General features: G+C 48.9%; 1 protein-coding gene across 2 annotated transcripts in view; it reads left to right on the top strand.

Moving 5' to 3' along the window:
* The window catches only part of CCDC14 (coiled-coil domain containing 14), a 36929-nt gene extending 23502 nt beyond the window's left edge, over positions 1–13427 (top strand). For both annotated transcript variants that reach the window (XM_077273320.1, XM_077273319.1), the window contains exons 5-13: positions 135–251; positions 424–591; positions 673–755; positions 862–1333; positions 1822–1963; positions 2795–2868; positions 8507–8671; positions 9777–9909; positions 12440–13427. In XM_077273320.1, the coding sequence (XP_077129435.1) occupies positions 194–251; positions 424–591; positions 673–755; positions 862–1333; positions 1822–1963; positions 2795–2868; positions 8507–8671; positions 9777–9909; positions 12440–13337 (2193 nt within the window). In that variant the 5' untranslated portion in view covers positions 135–193 and the 3' untranslated portion in view covers positions 13338–13427. The remainder of the gene's footprint in view (positions 1–134; positions 252–423; positions 592–672; positions 756–861; positions 1334–1821; positions 1964–2794; positions 2869–8506; positions 8672–9776; positions 9910–12439) is intronic.
* The last annotated feature ends 3149 nt before the right edge of the window (positions 13428–16576 follow it).

Genomic DNA, 16576 nt, shown 5'->3' with positions numbered 1-16576 from the left:
GGGCTCTGGGGGTGACGTGAAAGGTACGGGCTCTTCCCTGGCTCTGGGGGTGACGTGAAAGGTACGGGCTCTGCCCAGGCTCTGTGGGTGGTGTGCTGCAGCTTCACCACATCTGTTTTATTCCCATTACGCAGAGAGTCAGCTGAAGCCTCACAAGGGACCTGTCACCAAAGAGAATGTCAGATCGTCCACCATGAAAACAAAGAAGACTGTGGTGAAAAGGCACGCGACGGCCACACACAAGGAGAAGGGTGAGTGACATGGGCAGGGGTTAGGATAAGCTCTATAGCTGCGTGAACCTAATGTGGGACGATCGGTGGATGATCCTTATGCAGCCTAATGAGGAGTGTCAGCTCTGCCGCCATGCTTGTCCCAAGCATTAGGACTTCTGATGCCTTTTTTTCATTGGTTGTCGTTATTTAGGATCCCTCAGAAGGACTGTGGCCCCTGGGCTCTGTAGTGCTGAGGCACAGAGACCCCGTGTGACTTCTCCTCCTTTGATTGTGCCTTCCCATAATTTGGACCATGTAACTACACAGATGCAACACTTAAACTGCGTGTCCTCTCCGGTGACCTGCGCTGCTCCTCCAGGTAGTTCCCCGGACCCAGCTGACCCCCGAGGTGGATGTTCTGCTTCTACTACTCCTCAGTCTCCTCTTGTATCGTTCCCAGGTCCTGAGGCTTCTGCTCGGTACAACTGTCGGCTGCCTACATCTACACCAGCCCTGTCCCCACAACATCCTGCAAATCTCCAGGTAGGTGACATTTCGTATTCTTTCTTCCTTATTTCTTGCCACAGGATTCTGAATGATTTTTTGTAATTGAATGTTGAAGTATCTGAAGATTATCCTTGTCTTGTAGAGCTCCAGCGATTTCCACCAGACCGTGCCACCAGGGGGCATCACTCACTTTCCGTCCTCCATACCTGCATCCTCACCTTTCGCCTTGCCTGCCAATATACAAGCGCCAGCACTTCAAAACACCGTGGTGCACCCCGGCTACCAGGCCGCACATCCTGCCAATGTATTGGAGAACTACAAGAGCCTGATCCGGGACTCTGATCTGCTGCAGTGTGTGGCCGCTCACTTAGCTCAGCTACAACTGAGTGAAATCCACTTGAACACACAGGCGGCAGCATATACAGGGGAGTCTGACTGTGAGGGAGCGGGACCCCCGACAGAGAGCGACGAGGATGATGCTGCCGTGCCTGTGCGGGATATCAGCTGTCAGACAAGTTTTAGCAAACATAAGAAGACACCCGAGAAGACGGAGAAGAAAATACAGACGGTGAAATATTTGCTGGGAGACATCAAGTCCTTGGTGGCAGATCGCGGTAAGTGTGACTATTGGGAGATGTTCATCTCATTATGCCCCCTCGTAATAGCACAAAGTGGCAAGTGATGTGTGTGTGGGGGCTGCCAACTACATACACCAAAACCGTCCAGGTGAACCCAGACCCTGCCTGGTGGATGTGCCGTGCCAATGTGGGGTGCGCAGCCATAGAGACGGGGCCGGTGTACATAACCCTAATAAGTCAATGGGGCAGTCCAGATCTCCCAATAGGGCATCAATATCGGGGCAGCGCCGGACCCTTTAACCCTTCATGACCATGCATGCTGTGAGTTCAGAGGGATCAGACTTTAGTCTCCTCTCATCCCCATTGGCTGATCAGTTTACTACAGAGACTTCTCCTTTCCTGTAGGATGCAGTGAGTGTTGTGGATGGGTGCGATTCCCAGGTGACTGCTGCAGAGTAACACGTATTGGTAATTATCGATTGTTGCACAGATTCACGTTGTGCTCTGATCTCCGCTCCCTGCAGGTGACGAGGAGGCGAAGCGTCTGGTTTCAGAGTTGGAGCACCGTGTTTCCCTGCTGCCCGCTGCTGTAAGCGACATCAGTGTTCATGCAGAGATCGCCCTGGCGCTGCAGCCTCTGCGGAGTGAGAATGCTCAGTTACGCAGGTAACGTCGTCCTCCACGATAACGTCTGCCCCCTGTAGTACCCGTCCAGGATGGCGGCAGGCGCTGTATATGTGTATAGTACAGAGGCGACTACTGACATGTGGAGGCTTCCTGCTGTACAGCTCTGCGATTTGTGGATCTCGAATGCTCCTCTCGGACTGCAAGTTTCCCAATAATTGTGTGATCACAGACAGATCTGGGGACGAGAGCTTCTCCTATAGGGGCGACATTGGCTGCTCTTTCTGTACAGCAGCAATGCTGAACCCCTGCAGGATAAGGCGACCTTCAGACTCCGTGACACCTGGGAAATCGTGCAGACCTGGCCATCAGTCCATGGAGGTGCAGAAGACAAAACGGCATCAAATGCAGCTGGCACCAGGCAAATCATTATTGTGCACAACATAAGGCTAGTCCGAACTGTCTGCACCTCATGCCCCAATTCACAGTGCAGATGAAAGCTCGCTGCTGCACCCCGACTCCCGCAGCTCCAGCCTGTGGATGTGACTGTCCACGTCCATCTGAATGCAGCCTAATGGAGATCCCGCTAGCTCAATGTTGCCTTTACAGGGATCTGTGAGTTCCTAGTTTTTCTCCCTCGTGTGGAGTGATGCAGCGGCGAGGATTGGCACATACTGTCTACAGAGGGAGCAGGATTGTGGAGAAACATCTAAAATGTAATTTACTGAATAATATGATGCTAGCCGCTCTTCTGCTCTCATCCGACCATTAAGAGTAATATTGCTGCTCCTCTCCTCCAGGGCAGAAATTGTAAAGCTGCAGGCTTGGATGATTATGGTATAACCCTTCTGTCTGCATCTTCATTGCTTTCAGGAGATTACGAATCCTCAACCAACAGCTCAGAGATCGGGAGCGAGGAACGAGGACTGAGGAGCAGAACTCTGAAGGTGAATCGCTTAAAGGGGCTGTATGGATAGAGGGGTTGTTTGGGGAGAATAACTTACCAGATGTTCAGATTGGTTTTAACCCCTTCATGACCCAGCCTATTTTGGCCTTAATGACCTTGCCGTTTTTTGCAATTCTGACCAGTGTCCCTTTATGAGGTAATAACTCCGGAACGCTTCAACGGATCCTAGCGATTCTGAGACTGTTTTTTCGTGACATATTGGGCTTCATGTTAGTGGTAAATTTAGGTCGATAATTTCTGAGTTTATTTGTGAAAAAAATGGAAATTTGGCAAAAAAATTGAAAATTTCGCAATTTTCACATTTTGAATTTTTATTCTGTTAAACCAGAGAGTTATGTGACACAAAATAGTTAATAAATAACGTTTCCCACATGTCTACTTTACATCAGCACAATTTTGGAAACAATTTTTTTTTTTTGCTAGGAAGTTATAAGGGTTAAAATTTGACCAGTGATTTCTCATTTTTACAACAAAATTTACAAAACCATTTTTTTAGGGACCACCTCACATTTGAAGTCAGTTTGAGGGTTCTATATGGCTGAAAATACCCAAAAGTGACACCATTCTAAAAACTGCACCCCTCAAGGTGCTCAAAACCACATTCAAGAAGTTTATTAACCCTTCAGGTGTTTCACAGCAGCAGAAGCAACATGGAAGTAAAAAATGAACATTTAACTTTTTAGTCACAAAAATGATCTTTTAGCAACAATTTTTTTATTTTCCCAGCGGTAAAAGGAGAAACTGGACCACGGACGTTGTTGTCCAATTTGTCCTGAGTACGCTGATACCTCATATGTGGGGGTAAACCACTGTTTGGGCGCACGGCAGGGCTCGGAAGGGAAGGAGCGCCATTTGACTTTTTGAATGAAAAATTGGCTCCAATCTTTAGCGGACACCATGTCACGTTTGGAGAGCCCCCGTGTGCCTAAACATTGGAGCTCCCCCACAAGTGACCCCATTTTGGAAACTAGACCCCCCAAGGAACTTATCTAGAAGCATAGTGAGCACTTTAAACCCCCAGGTGCTTCACAAATTGATCCGTAAAAATGAAAAAGTACTTTTTTTTCACAAAAAAATTATTTTAGCCTCAATTTTTTCATTTTCACATGGGCAACAGGATAAAATGGATCCTAAATTTTGTTGGGCAATTTCTCCTGAGTACACCAATACCTCACATGTGGGGGTAAACCACTGTTTGGGCACATGGTAAGGCTCGGAAGGGAAGGAGCGCCATTTGACTTTTTGAATGAAAAATTATCTCCATCGTTAGCGGACACCATGTCGCGTTTGGAAAGCCCCTGTGTGCCTAAACATTGGAGCTCCTCCACAAGTGACCCCATTTTGGAAACTAGACCCCCCAAGGAACTCATCTAGAGGCATAGTGAGCACTTTAAACCCCCAGGTACTTCACAAATTGATCCGCAAAAATGAAAAAGTACTTTTTTTTCACACAAAATTTCTTTTAGCCTCAATTCTTTCATTTTCACATGGGCAACAGGATAAAATGGATCCTAAAATTTGTTGGGCAATTTCTCCTGAGTACGCCGATACCTCATATGTGGGGGTAAACCACTGTTTGGGTGCACGGCAAGGCTCGGAAGGGGAGGCGTGCCATTTGACTTTTTGAATGGAAAATTAGCTCCAATCGTTAGCGGACACCATGTCGCGTTTGGAGAGCCCCTGTGTGCCTAAACATTGGAGCTCCCCTACAAGTGACCCCATTTTGGAAACTAGACCCCCCAAGGAACTTATCTAGATGCATAGTGAGCACTTACAACCCCCAGGTGCTTCACAGAAGTTTATAACGCAGAGCCGTGAAAATAAAAAAATAATTTTTCTTTCCTCAAAAATTATTTTTAGCCCAGAATTTTTTATTTTCCCAAGGATAATAGGAGAAATTGGACCCCAAATGTTGTTGTCCAGTTTGTCCTGAGTACGATGATACCCCATATGTGGGGGTAAACCACTGTTTGGGCGCTCGGAAGGGAAGGCACGCCATTTGGCTTTTTGAATGGAAAATTAGCTCCAATCATTAGCGGACACCATGTCACGTTTGGAGAGCCCCTGTGTGCCTAAACATTGGAGCTCCAGCACAAGTGACCCCATTTTGGAAACTAGACCTCCCAAGGAACTAATCTAGATGTGTGGTGAGCACTTTGAACCCCCAAGTGCTTCACAGAAGTTTATAACGCAGAGCCGTGAAAATAAAAAATAATTTTTCTTTTCTCAAAAATGATTTTTTAGCCCACAATTTTTTATTTTCCCAAGGGTAACAGGAGAAATTGGACCCCAAAAGTTGTTGTCCAGTTTCTCCTGAGTACGCTGATACCCCATATGTGGGGGTAAACCACTGTTTTGGCACACGTCGGGGTTCGGAAGGGAAGTAGTGACGTTTTGAAATGCAGACTTTGATGGAATGCTCTGCGGGCATCAGGTTGCGTTTGCAGAGCCCCTGATGTGCCTAAACAGTAGGAACTCCCCACAAGTGACTCCATTTTGGAAACTAGACCCCCAAGGGAACTTATCTAGATGTGTGGTGAGCACTTTGAACCCCCAAGTGCTTCACAGAAGTTTATAACGCAGAGCCGTGAAATTAATAAATGTGTTTCCTTTCCTCAAAAATATTTTTTTAGCCCAGAATTTTTTATTTTTGCAAGAGTAACAGGAGAAATTGGACCCCAAAAGTTGTTGTCCAGTTTCTCCTGAGTACGCTGATACCCCATATGTGGGGGTAAACCACTGTTTGGGCACATGCCGGGGCTCGGAAGGGAAGTAGTGACGTTTTGGAATGCAGACTTTGATGGAATGGTCTGCGGGCATCATGTTACGTTTGCAGAGCCCCTGATATGCCTAAACAGTAGAAACCCCCCACAAGTGACCCCATTTTGGAAACTAGACCCCCCAAGGAACTAATCTAGATGTGTGGTGAGCACTTTCAATCCCCAAGTGCTTCACAGAAGTTTACAACGCAGAGCCGTGAAAATAAAAAATAATTGTTCTTTCCTCAAAAATTATGTTTTAGCAAGTAATTTTTTATTTTTGCAAGGGTAACAGGAGAAATTGGACCCCAACAGTTGTTGCCCAGTTTGTCCTGAGTACGCTGGTACCCCAAATGTGGGGGTAAACCACTGTTTGGGCGCACGTCGGGGCTTGGAAGGGCGGGAGCACCATTTGACTTTTTGAACGCAAGATTGGCTGGAATCAATGGTGGCGCCATGTTGCGTTTGGAGACCCCTGATGTGCCTAAACAGTGGAAACCCCTCAATTCTAACTTCAACACTAACCCCAACACACCCCTAATCCTAATCCCAACTGTAGCCATAACCCTAATCACAACCCTAACCCCAACACACCCCTAACCACAACACACCCGTAACCCTAATTCCAACCCTAATCCTAACCCTAATCCCAACCGTAACCCTAATCCCAACCCTAACCACAACTGTAACCCCAACACACCCCTAACCCTATCCGTAACCCTAACCACAAGCCTAATCTTAACCCTATTTCAAACCCTAGCCCTAATACCAACCCTAACTCTAATTCCAACCCTAACCCTAAGGCTATGTGCCCACGTTGCGGATTCGTGTGAGATTTTTCCGCACGATTTTTGAAAAATCTGCAGGTAAAAGGCACTGCGTTTTACCTGCGGATTTACAGCAGATTTCCAGTGTTTTTTTGTGCGGATTTCACCTGCGGATTCCTATTGAGGAACAGGTGTAAAACGCTGCGGAATCCGCACAAAGAATTGACATGCTGCGGAAAATACAATGCAGCGTTTCTGCACGGAATTTTCCGCACCATGGGCACAGCGGATTTGGTTTTCCTTAGGTGTACATGGTACTGTAAACCTGATGGAAAACTGCTTCGAATTCGCAGCGGCCAATCCGCTGCGGATCCGCGGCCGATCCGCTGCGGATCCGCGGCCGATCCGCTGCGGATCCGCGGCCGATCCGCTGCGGATCCGCGGCCGATCCGCTGCGGATCCGCGGCCGATCCGCTGCGGATCCGCCGCGGCCGATCCGCCGCCGATCCGCTGCGGATCCGCGGCCGATCCGCTCTGTGTGCACATGCCATAACCCTAACCCTACCCCTAGTTCTAACCCTAGTTCTAACCCTAACCCTAGTGGAAAAAGAAAAAAAAAATTTCTTTATTTTATTATTGTCCCTACCTATGGGGGTGATAAAGGGGGGGGGGGGGTATTTATTATTTTTTTTATTTTGATCGCTGTGATAGAACCTACCACAGCGATCAAAATGTACTTGTAAGGAATCTGCCGACTGGCAGATTCGGCGGGCGCACTGAGCATGCGCCCGCCATTTTCCAAGATGGCGGCGCCCAGCGAGGAGACGGCCGGACACCGGGAGGATCGGTAAGTATGAAGGGGTGGTGGGGGGGTGGATCGGAGCACGGGGGGGTGATCGGAGCACAGGGGGGGGGGATCTGAGCAAGGAGGGAGCGGACAGGAGGACGGGGGAGCCGGCAGGCGGACGGAGGGGACCGGACCCCATAACGGAGGACTGGGGGGGCGATCGGTGGGTGTGGGGGGGGCACTTGAGTATTTCCAGCCATGGCCGATGATATTGCAGCATCGGCCATGGCTGGATTGTAATATTTCACCAGTTTTTTAGGTGAAATATTACAAATCGCTCTGATTGGCAGTTTCACTTTCAACAGCCAATCAGAGCGATCGTAGCCACGGGGGGGTGAAGCCACCCCCCCTGGGCTGAAGTACCACTCCCCCTGTCTCTGCAGATCGGGTAAAATCGGAGTTAACCCTTTCACCCGATCTGCAGGGACGCGATCATTCCATGACGCATACGCTGCGTCATAGGTCGCATTGGCACCGACTTTCATGACGCAGCGTATGCGTCAAAGGTCGTGAAGGGGTTAAAGGTAACCTGTCACCTGATTTATGCTGCCAAATGACGGACGGCATAAATCAGCGCCTGCCCCATGATTGCTGCCAGGCCTACTTTTCTCTAAAACGGCGGATCTATGACTACAGGTGCACCTGGCCGCAATGATGGCGCTGGGCTCTGACCCTGTCTGGGCAGCAGGTGCCGGGTTCCCTTTAAAATGTAAAATGAATGATCTTCCCCTGAAGGACCCCCATCTTTTTTCCTGCTGCAGCAATGATGTCTTGTTGCAGGGACATGTGATCGCTGCAGCCGTGATCCATCATACAAGCAGGAAGTCTGGGCCTGCGGGGAACCGGGCGCCTCTGCCACATGCATCTGTCTCTACAATGGGGGTCCCACTACTGTGTCCCCCTGAATGCCCTGGATTATAACACTACAATCTGTCAGTAATGGAAACTTTCTTTCCAGATTTTTTGGATTGAGCAGCAGACATGATGATCGTCTGTTTGCTATGATGTCTGCGGATACGGCTCCCAGACCGGTTTATAGGTTTGGGTGACCTCAGCTATTTTTTTTTTTCTCTCGGAGAGGGGGCCGACATATGGCTGTTTATGGCGGTAACCTAAAATGATCTGCTCTTGTTTACAAATCTTGAAGATGTTTCACAATTTCCCGACATTGCAGACGTCTACAGATTGCAGCTGGAGTAGACGAGACGATAGAAAGTCCTCATAGACTTGTCCTGTCCTCTGCAGTGTCCTCGCTTCAGTCCATGAATGAGGCCCTGAAGAAAGCGCTGGAGTCTGCGCAGCGCGAACACCGGGACCTGCTGACAGCCATGGAGGTGCAGAGGGAAGAGAGCCGGCGGACGGCCCAGATCCTCCAGGAGAAGGAGCAGGAAATGGCCACTGTGCAGAAAGGCAAGTGACCTCCAGTGCCGGGGCCTGTGAAGGTTTTATACGCTACGCACCCCTACGTGCACAGATGAGGGGATTCCTGCATTGACCTGACGTGATTGTGTTTTATTGTATGGAGGACCACAGGATAAGTACTATCTTGCTTATTGCTGGGAACCCCATTGATCCGGATAACTGGGCTCTCCAGGGCTGTCCAGGAGGGGATTGTGCAGGGCTGTCCAGGAGGGGATTGTGCAGGGCTGTCCAGGAGGGGATTGTGCAGGGCTGTCCAGGAGGGGATTGTGCAGGGCTGTCCAGGAGGGGATTGTGCAGGGCTGTCCAGGAGGGGATTGTGCAGGGCTGTCCAGGAGGGGATTGTGCAGGGCTGTCCAGGAGGGGATTGTGCAGGGCTGTCCAGGAGGGGATTGTGCAGGGCTGTCCAGGAGGGGATTGTGCAGGGCTGTCCAGGAGGGGATTGTGCAGGGCTGTCCAGGAGGGGATTGTGCAGGGCTGTCCAGGAGGGGATTGCGCAGGGCTGTCCAGGAGGGGATTGCGCAGGGCTGTCCAGGAGGGGATTGCGCAGGGCTGTCCAGGAGGGGATTGCGCAGGGCTGTCCAGGAGGGGATTGCGCAGGGCTGTCCAGGAGGGGATTGTGCAGGGCTGTCCAGGAGGGGATTGCGCAGGGCTGTCCAGGAGGGGATTGTGCAGGGCTGTGGAGTTGGTAACCACCAAACCTGACTCAGACTCCTCAATTTCCCTAACTCTGACTCCACAGCTCCGGTCACCACTGACGTTGACGGACATTTATAGGACATTTCAGAACTTTCCCAAATTCTTATGAAAACATTTACATTACAACCTGCACTGTACTACTGCACCCAGTATGATAGGAGTCGGAGTTGGTCCTTTTTATATCAACTTGGACTCTGACGCTACAACCTGGGGAGTGTGTACTTATGGTTTGCTACCTGGGGCACTTTTGCATTAACAAAGGGTTGTGCAGCAGTGGAGATCCCCTCTAAGTTTAGTATAAGAGCAAGAATGATAATGCAGCTCCTAAGTCTAACGATCCTGATACTAAACGTGCCGTCACTTTTCCAGAAGCCCCAAATATGTTTCTGTATTTCAGAAGTGGACGAGGCCACAATGAAGATGAAGTCCGTCCAGTTTACATTGGAGGCTTCAGAGAAGGAGAAGCAGATTTTGGGGATTACCCTGCGGCAGCGGGATGCGGAGGTCGCCCGTCTCCGAGATCTCACGCGGTAAAGCTCAGTTACCCTATACACGTCTGCAGCTCGCCCCGATCAGGGGTCCTCATCCTCGTCTTTTAGTGAGAGCCATGAATGTCCGAGCAGTAAATTGGATTATGTTTCTGTTCCCACATAATGTGGTTCCCTGTGAGGTTGTAACTGGATATAATTCATGAGGGTCGGTGGGAATGAAGGACATTCGTCATCTCACATGGGATCATTCATGATTTTCTGTACTTGATCTGTCCTAAATATTGAGACTATCGTGGTAAAGCCCTCCGCACTCGCTCACAGGCCGTGTCATTTTTTCTTTGATTTTTGCTCTCTAGCGACTCTAAGGGTTTGTCCCCACGGTCAGTAAACGCTTCGGGTTGGACGCTGGGTACATCCGCAGCATCCAGATGTTTCAGCACAGTGGGTAAACAGACACACAGTGCTTCTTTCCAGACCGCAGCATGTCAATTAATGTTGCGGTGGCATAATGCCACCGTTCAGCCTGACATCCAGATGTAGCAGAGCTGATCTCTTTGGATGCGCCAATTGTGGGGCGGCTGCGGGCTCCTATTTTTAGGCTGGTGAGGGCCAAAATCCATGGGTCTCGCAAGCCTGGGAATACCAGGCCGCAGCTGTCTGCTTTTTCCTTAGCTGGTTAACAAAAATAGGGCGACCCCACGCTATTTTTTGTTGGGGGGGGGGGGGGGGGGGAGGGAGATCCCACTATTTTTGCTAACCATCCAAGGATCCAAGGTAAGCAGACTGCTGCGGCCTGGTATTATCAGACGGGTAAGGTTCATGGATATTGGATCCTTACCAGCCTGAAATACCAGTCCCAGCTGTCTGCTTTACTCTGCCTGGTTAATAAATATGGGGGGGACCCTGCGCCTTTTTTTTTTTTTTTTTAAATAATTATTATTTATTAAAAGAAGGGGACCTCTGTGCTTTCCTCCGCTTCCTGTGTCGTGTATGTCCGGCTGTGTCATAAGATTCACTATTATGTAAATTAGTACACTTGTGTAGTAACCTGCGCTCCCGCACTTCCTACGTTTTACCGCATCTAATGAAAGTGTACGGGTAATTTACACTGCTGGGACTGAGCGCCTCCACTCCATAAATTGACATGCTGTTGTCTGGGAAGACGCGCCCCATGTCCGTCTCTGCGGGTGAGCCGCGGGGTGCACACATAGTGGGCGTGGGATATCCCATCCAATATGCTGTAACAGCTGGACACAGCGTATGTACGCAGCATCCAACCTGCAGCGTCTACTGACTGTGGGAACATACCCCAATATATCTGCAAACAGGAAATCACTTTTATTTTTCCTTCCCAGAAGCCAACTTTCAATTAGCTTTATTTCAAGTGACAAAAAAAAAAGCATCAAAAACGCTGGTGACCTCAGATGCAGATTTCACCTACCTCAAATCCTGAGCCATTCCTGACCGTGTGCACATCCCCTAATATAAATGGAGGTCTGGTGTTACCTGCGGTGTATGACGGACCCCCCACATCGCTTGGAGCTTGCAGCAATCCTCACCTGTAGCCCTTACGCCATGTTCACACAATTCCAAAATGATGATTTAAAAAAAAAAGAAAGCTCAGCGTGAACATGACTCAATAGTCCATTACTGGGAGGAAGAAAGATGGCTGCCCCTTCCCAGCATTGTCTTGGTTTTTCATTTACTGGGTGTCAGTGCTGTTGGCCCTGGGCCATTGTCTAATGACTCCTGCAGAGCTCCAGGATCAGTAAAGGGGTTCTACAACTTAAAGGGGTTGTCCACTACTAGGACAACCCCTTCTTGATAAAAATGTTTGGCCCCCATAAAATAAAGCTTATATTGACCTCTCATGCTGGTGCCGTTCCCGCGGTGTTGGCACTTGCTCTCGCCGGGGCTCTCCTTCCCAATCTGCGCCGGGTCACTGTCCTCACCACCTGTCGAACTGAGCAGGGACAGGAAGTCTGAGATCCGCTGCTCCCGGACTCCCTCTTTGTGGTCGATTTGTCCAACGGCGGAGACAGTGACGGCAGCGCTGATTGGGCGCCGGTGTCACAACACCAGAATGGGAGGAGGAGTGCCGACACCGCGGGCACGGCGTCGGAGGGAGTGTTTATTATTTTATAACTGTCCGGACGCCGATTGCTGGACGTGGAGCTATGGACACAGCCGGAAGTGGCTGAACTTACACCGTGTCCATAACTCCCATACAAATACATGGGTAACAGAAACCGTGCAGTTTGTCCGTCTCGTGGCTCTGCCTCCTGTGGTCGGTGTCTGGACAGTTCGGTTTCCTCGTCCGTGGCGCTGTGGCTTTTTCCATTCCTGCAGCCAATCTCTGGCAGCAGCGGTGTTGCGGTGGGCACCGACCATTGCTGGTAGCCATTCACTGCTGTGGTCACGTGTCCAGTAGGCTCCGTTGTCCCGATACCCATGGGTCCTGCATCTGTTACAGAGCTGCACGTGAAGCCTGGCACTTGTGGTGCTCCTCCGCAGACTTCTTGTGCAGAATTTTGCTTGGTTTTTAAAGTTTCTGTGTTTCTCCTTACAGGACCCTACAAGCCAGCATGGCCAAACTGCTGTGTGATCTCGGTAAAGACGCCCCGAAACCCAAACCTGGCCCCAGCCTGACTCGGGCAGCACTGGGCAGCTATGACCGACAACTACAGAGCGAGGAGGGTCCGGCCAGCACCTCTATACTCAATTATCTGAAAAGGCTGGAGACAGACCAGGTGTTCACTGGCACGGACCCCATATATTCTGATAGACCTCTGCTCCCACCCAGCGGCCAGGAAAGCTGCGGGAAAGGGGCAAAAGCTGATGTGAGCGAGGATTATAGGGTCGGTCAAGCACATGTCCCTAATGGTGGCCCCCAGAGCGCTCCTCCTGCAGCCTGCCCTTACAGCCCAAGCAAATCCAAACCACAAGAATTGGGGAGTGAATCGTTTTATCTAACCAGCACCGAGCCCCGACCAGATGACACCTTGTATCTGCCTTTAGTGAGCAGCCCATGTAAGCAGGATGCGTCCCTGAGGTGGATGTGCACCCCACCCAAGGTTCACAGTGTGGACAGAGACCTGGACTCCGGCAATCAGGACGACAATAAGATCAGACTCTGTAGCTCTGAGAAGAATCCCGGGGTCTTCGAAGCTTCACACCATATGCCCCACACATCAGATCCAATCTCCGAGACCCTTCAACTCAACCACAGGCTTGAAGCATCTGCACCGAGAATCCCACGCCCGTCAAATCCACCTCCCGTCCTACTGCAGATCCGGGGCGATCCACCCAGCGAGCGCTCAGTGTATGAGGGAAAACCAGACTGGAGCATCTGCTCCTTCTCCACCTTCACCTCCCATGATGAGCAGGACTTCAGGAACGGCCTCGCTGCCCTGGATGCCAATATAGCCGAACTGCAGAGGACCTTACAGAGCGGCGGCCAGAAGTAAAGGGGCCGAGCCCCACCCAAATTATGTGATAAATTATTCTTATAAATTGTGATTGCTAGAAATATTTGTAATAAAATCAAGAGTTGCAGAGATGGAGTCGCCTCCATAGCAGAGGGGATAGATGGTATAAATGCTGGACAGCGGGGTCTTACATGTTACGTCATGTCTGCATTATAAAGGTGTCACGCATACCTTACTCTGTGGTGTAACTAATTCGTCACGTGCCCGCTCTCAGCACGTGACTTTGGGTTGTGCCTGCAAGGGTTAATCTATCTCTCCTCTCTCAGTCCAGCATTCAACCTGTGTCCTATGCTGTAATGGGAGCATAAATCACACCCCGCTCATACACGCTGCCACCACTCACCGAATACACGGGCGATAAGTCCCGGAACTAAGAATACTAATAATGTCTACCACTCATAAGGCTCACACACCTCAGGCTATGGATTCTTTTAGAACATTCAAGTTTCAACTTGTTAAAGTTTTATACTTTAATACAAAAAAAGGTTCAGTGCTTACAGTAAGAATAAGTTATAAAAATATAATAAAAAGACATACAACTTCTGCAAAACAGTATAAAATAACAGGAGAAAACTTACAGAAATCTTCTAACTTGGTAGTTTGCTTCCTGCTCCCTGAGGGTAGGATGAATGTAGATTGGATCATACCAGCTCGGCTGCCCTCATTATGTGAACACGTTTCTCTGTATACAGGTCTACTTTATAACTTTGTTCTGGAGGTCAGGTTTCTAGACCAGCCCCTCAGGTTAATCTCATAATTGCTTGTTTTTTGATTGGACCACGGCCGCGCTACCAATGAATATATTATTTTCTCTTGAGATCCTTTGTGTAAAAGTTCTTACAGAGATACTATCAGGCTGTAATTAACATCTCTCTTCCAAGAGCTAGGAGGTGTCAAATGTTACCTTTGCTCTTGTCTTCCCACAGGACCCCCTGGTGAGATTAGAGACAGAAGTGTACTCCTCCCAGGAAAATACATATTAACACCTGGGTGAGACCTGCAGCCTTCAGGACAGATGTTCCTAGTGACACAATACCTATACATAAGGTCACTGTGTGCATGTATGTGTGTATATATATATATATATATATATATATACATATACACACACACACACATATATTTCACCACAAATGGGAAAAGGAAGATTGCCGGGGAAGATAGGTTAGTAATCAGAGTTGAGCAAAACGATTCCCAGGCCCCTCGGACAGCGGCCGTGTTGGTGGTCTGTGGCTGCTGGACCAGAGCCCTGCGAACCTCCACTTAAGGCCGGCGTCACACTCGGCGTAAGACAATACGGTCCGTATTTTACGGCCGAAATACGGTGAAATGTTCCCAAAATAGTGATCCGTAGTCAGGGTGTGTCAGCGTATTTTGCGCATGGCATCCTCCGTATGTAATCCGTATGGCATCCGTACTGCGAGATTTTCGCGCAGGCTTGCAAAACCGACATCTAATGGATTTATGTGCTCAAATGTTCGGGAAAACATATATACAGTATATATATATATATGTCATTGAGACACATATATATATATTCTGTATTTAGATTTCATTCAGCGCGATATGTGTTAAAAGCCGGTAATTCAATTGCCGGCTTCTCATTTCTCCTGCACAAACCCGACAGGATATGAGACATGGTTTTCATACAGTAAACCATCTCATATCCCCATTTTTTTTGCATATTCCACACTACTAATGTTAGTAGTGTGTATGTGCAAAATTTCAGCGCTGTAGCTGCTGAAATAAAGGGTTAAATGGCGGAAAAAATTGGCGTGGGCTCCCGCGCAATTTTCTCCGCCAGAATGGTAAAGCCAGTGACTGAGGGCAGATATTAATAGCCAGGAGAGGGTCCATGGTTATTGGCCCCCCCCGTGGCTAAAAACATCTGCCCCCAGCCACCCCAGAAAAGGCACATCTGGAAGATGCGCCTATTCTGGCACTTGGCCACTCTCTTCCCACTCCCTGTAGCGGTGGGCTATGGGGTAATGAAGAGTTAATGCCACCTTGCTATTGGAAGGTGACATTAAGCCAGATTAATAAAGGAGAGGCGTCAATTATGACACCTATCCATTATTAATCCAATTGTAGGAAAGGGTTAAAAAACACACACACACATGATTTAAAAGTATTTTAATGAAAAAAACACAGCGGTTGTTGTAATAATTTATTGTACTCTCAGTCCATCAGGAACACCCTCGCTTGGAAAAATAATAAACGCACAAGATACATACCTTCTGCTGTCAGATCAGGTCCCACGAAGTAATCCATCTGAAGGGGTTAACTAATATTACAGGCAGAGCTGCGATAAACCACTCGCTCGTGCCTGTAATCCCCCGGGTGCTGAAAGGAAAGCAGGATCTATACTTACATTCAGTCGCGGTGAGGCGCCCCCTGCTGGATGTTCTCATGAACTGCAGCCTGGGAACTTTTTCCCACGCTACAGGTCATATGAGGACATCCACCAGGGGGCGCATCACCGCGACTGAAGGAAATGTAGGTCATTGACCTACATTTCCTTCATTCGCCGGGGATTACAGGCACGAGCACAGCTGCATTTGCAGGGCTCCTGCCTGTAATATTAGTTAACCCCTTCAGATGGATTACTTCGTGGGACCTGATCTGACAGCAGAAGGTATGTATCTTGTGCGTTTATTATTTTTCCAAGCGAGGGTGTTCCTGATGGACTGAGAGTACAATAAATTATTACAACAACCGCTGTGTTTTTTTCATTAAAATACTTTTAAATCATGTGTGTGTGTGTTTTTTAACCCTTTCCTACAATTGGATTAATAATGGATAGGTGACATAATTGACGCCTCTCCATTATTAATCTGGCTTAATGTCACCTTCCAATAGCAAGGTGGCATTAACCCTTCATTACCCCATATCCCACCGCTACAGGGAGTGGGAAGAGAGTGGCCAAGTGCCAGAATAGGCGCATCTTCCAGATGTGCCTTTTCTGGGGTGGCTGGGGGCAGATGTTTTTAGCCACGGGGGGGGCCAATAACCATGGACCCTCTCCTGGCTATTAATATCTTCCCTCAGTCACTGGCTTTACCATTCTGGCGGAGAAAATTGCGCGGGAGCCCACGCCAATTTTTTCCGCCATTTAACCCTTTATTTCAGCAGCTACAGCGCTGAAATTTTGCACTTACACACTACTAACATTAGTAATGTGGAATATGCAAAAAAAAAGGGGATATGAGATGGTTTAC

The sequence above is a fragment of the Ranitomeya variabilis genome, chromosome 7 (genome assembly GCF_051348905.1).
Source record: "Ranitomeya variabilis isolate aRanVar5 chromosome 7, aRanVar5.hap1, whole genome shotgun sequence".
NCBI lineage: Eukaryota > Metazoa > Chordata > Amphibia > Anura > Dendrobatidae > Ranitomeya > Ranitomeya variabilis.
This window is presented reverse-complemented; position numbering and strand designations above follow the sequence as displayed.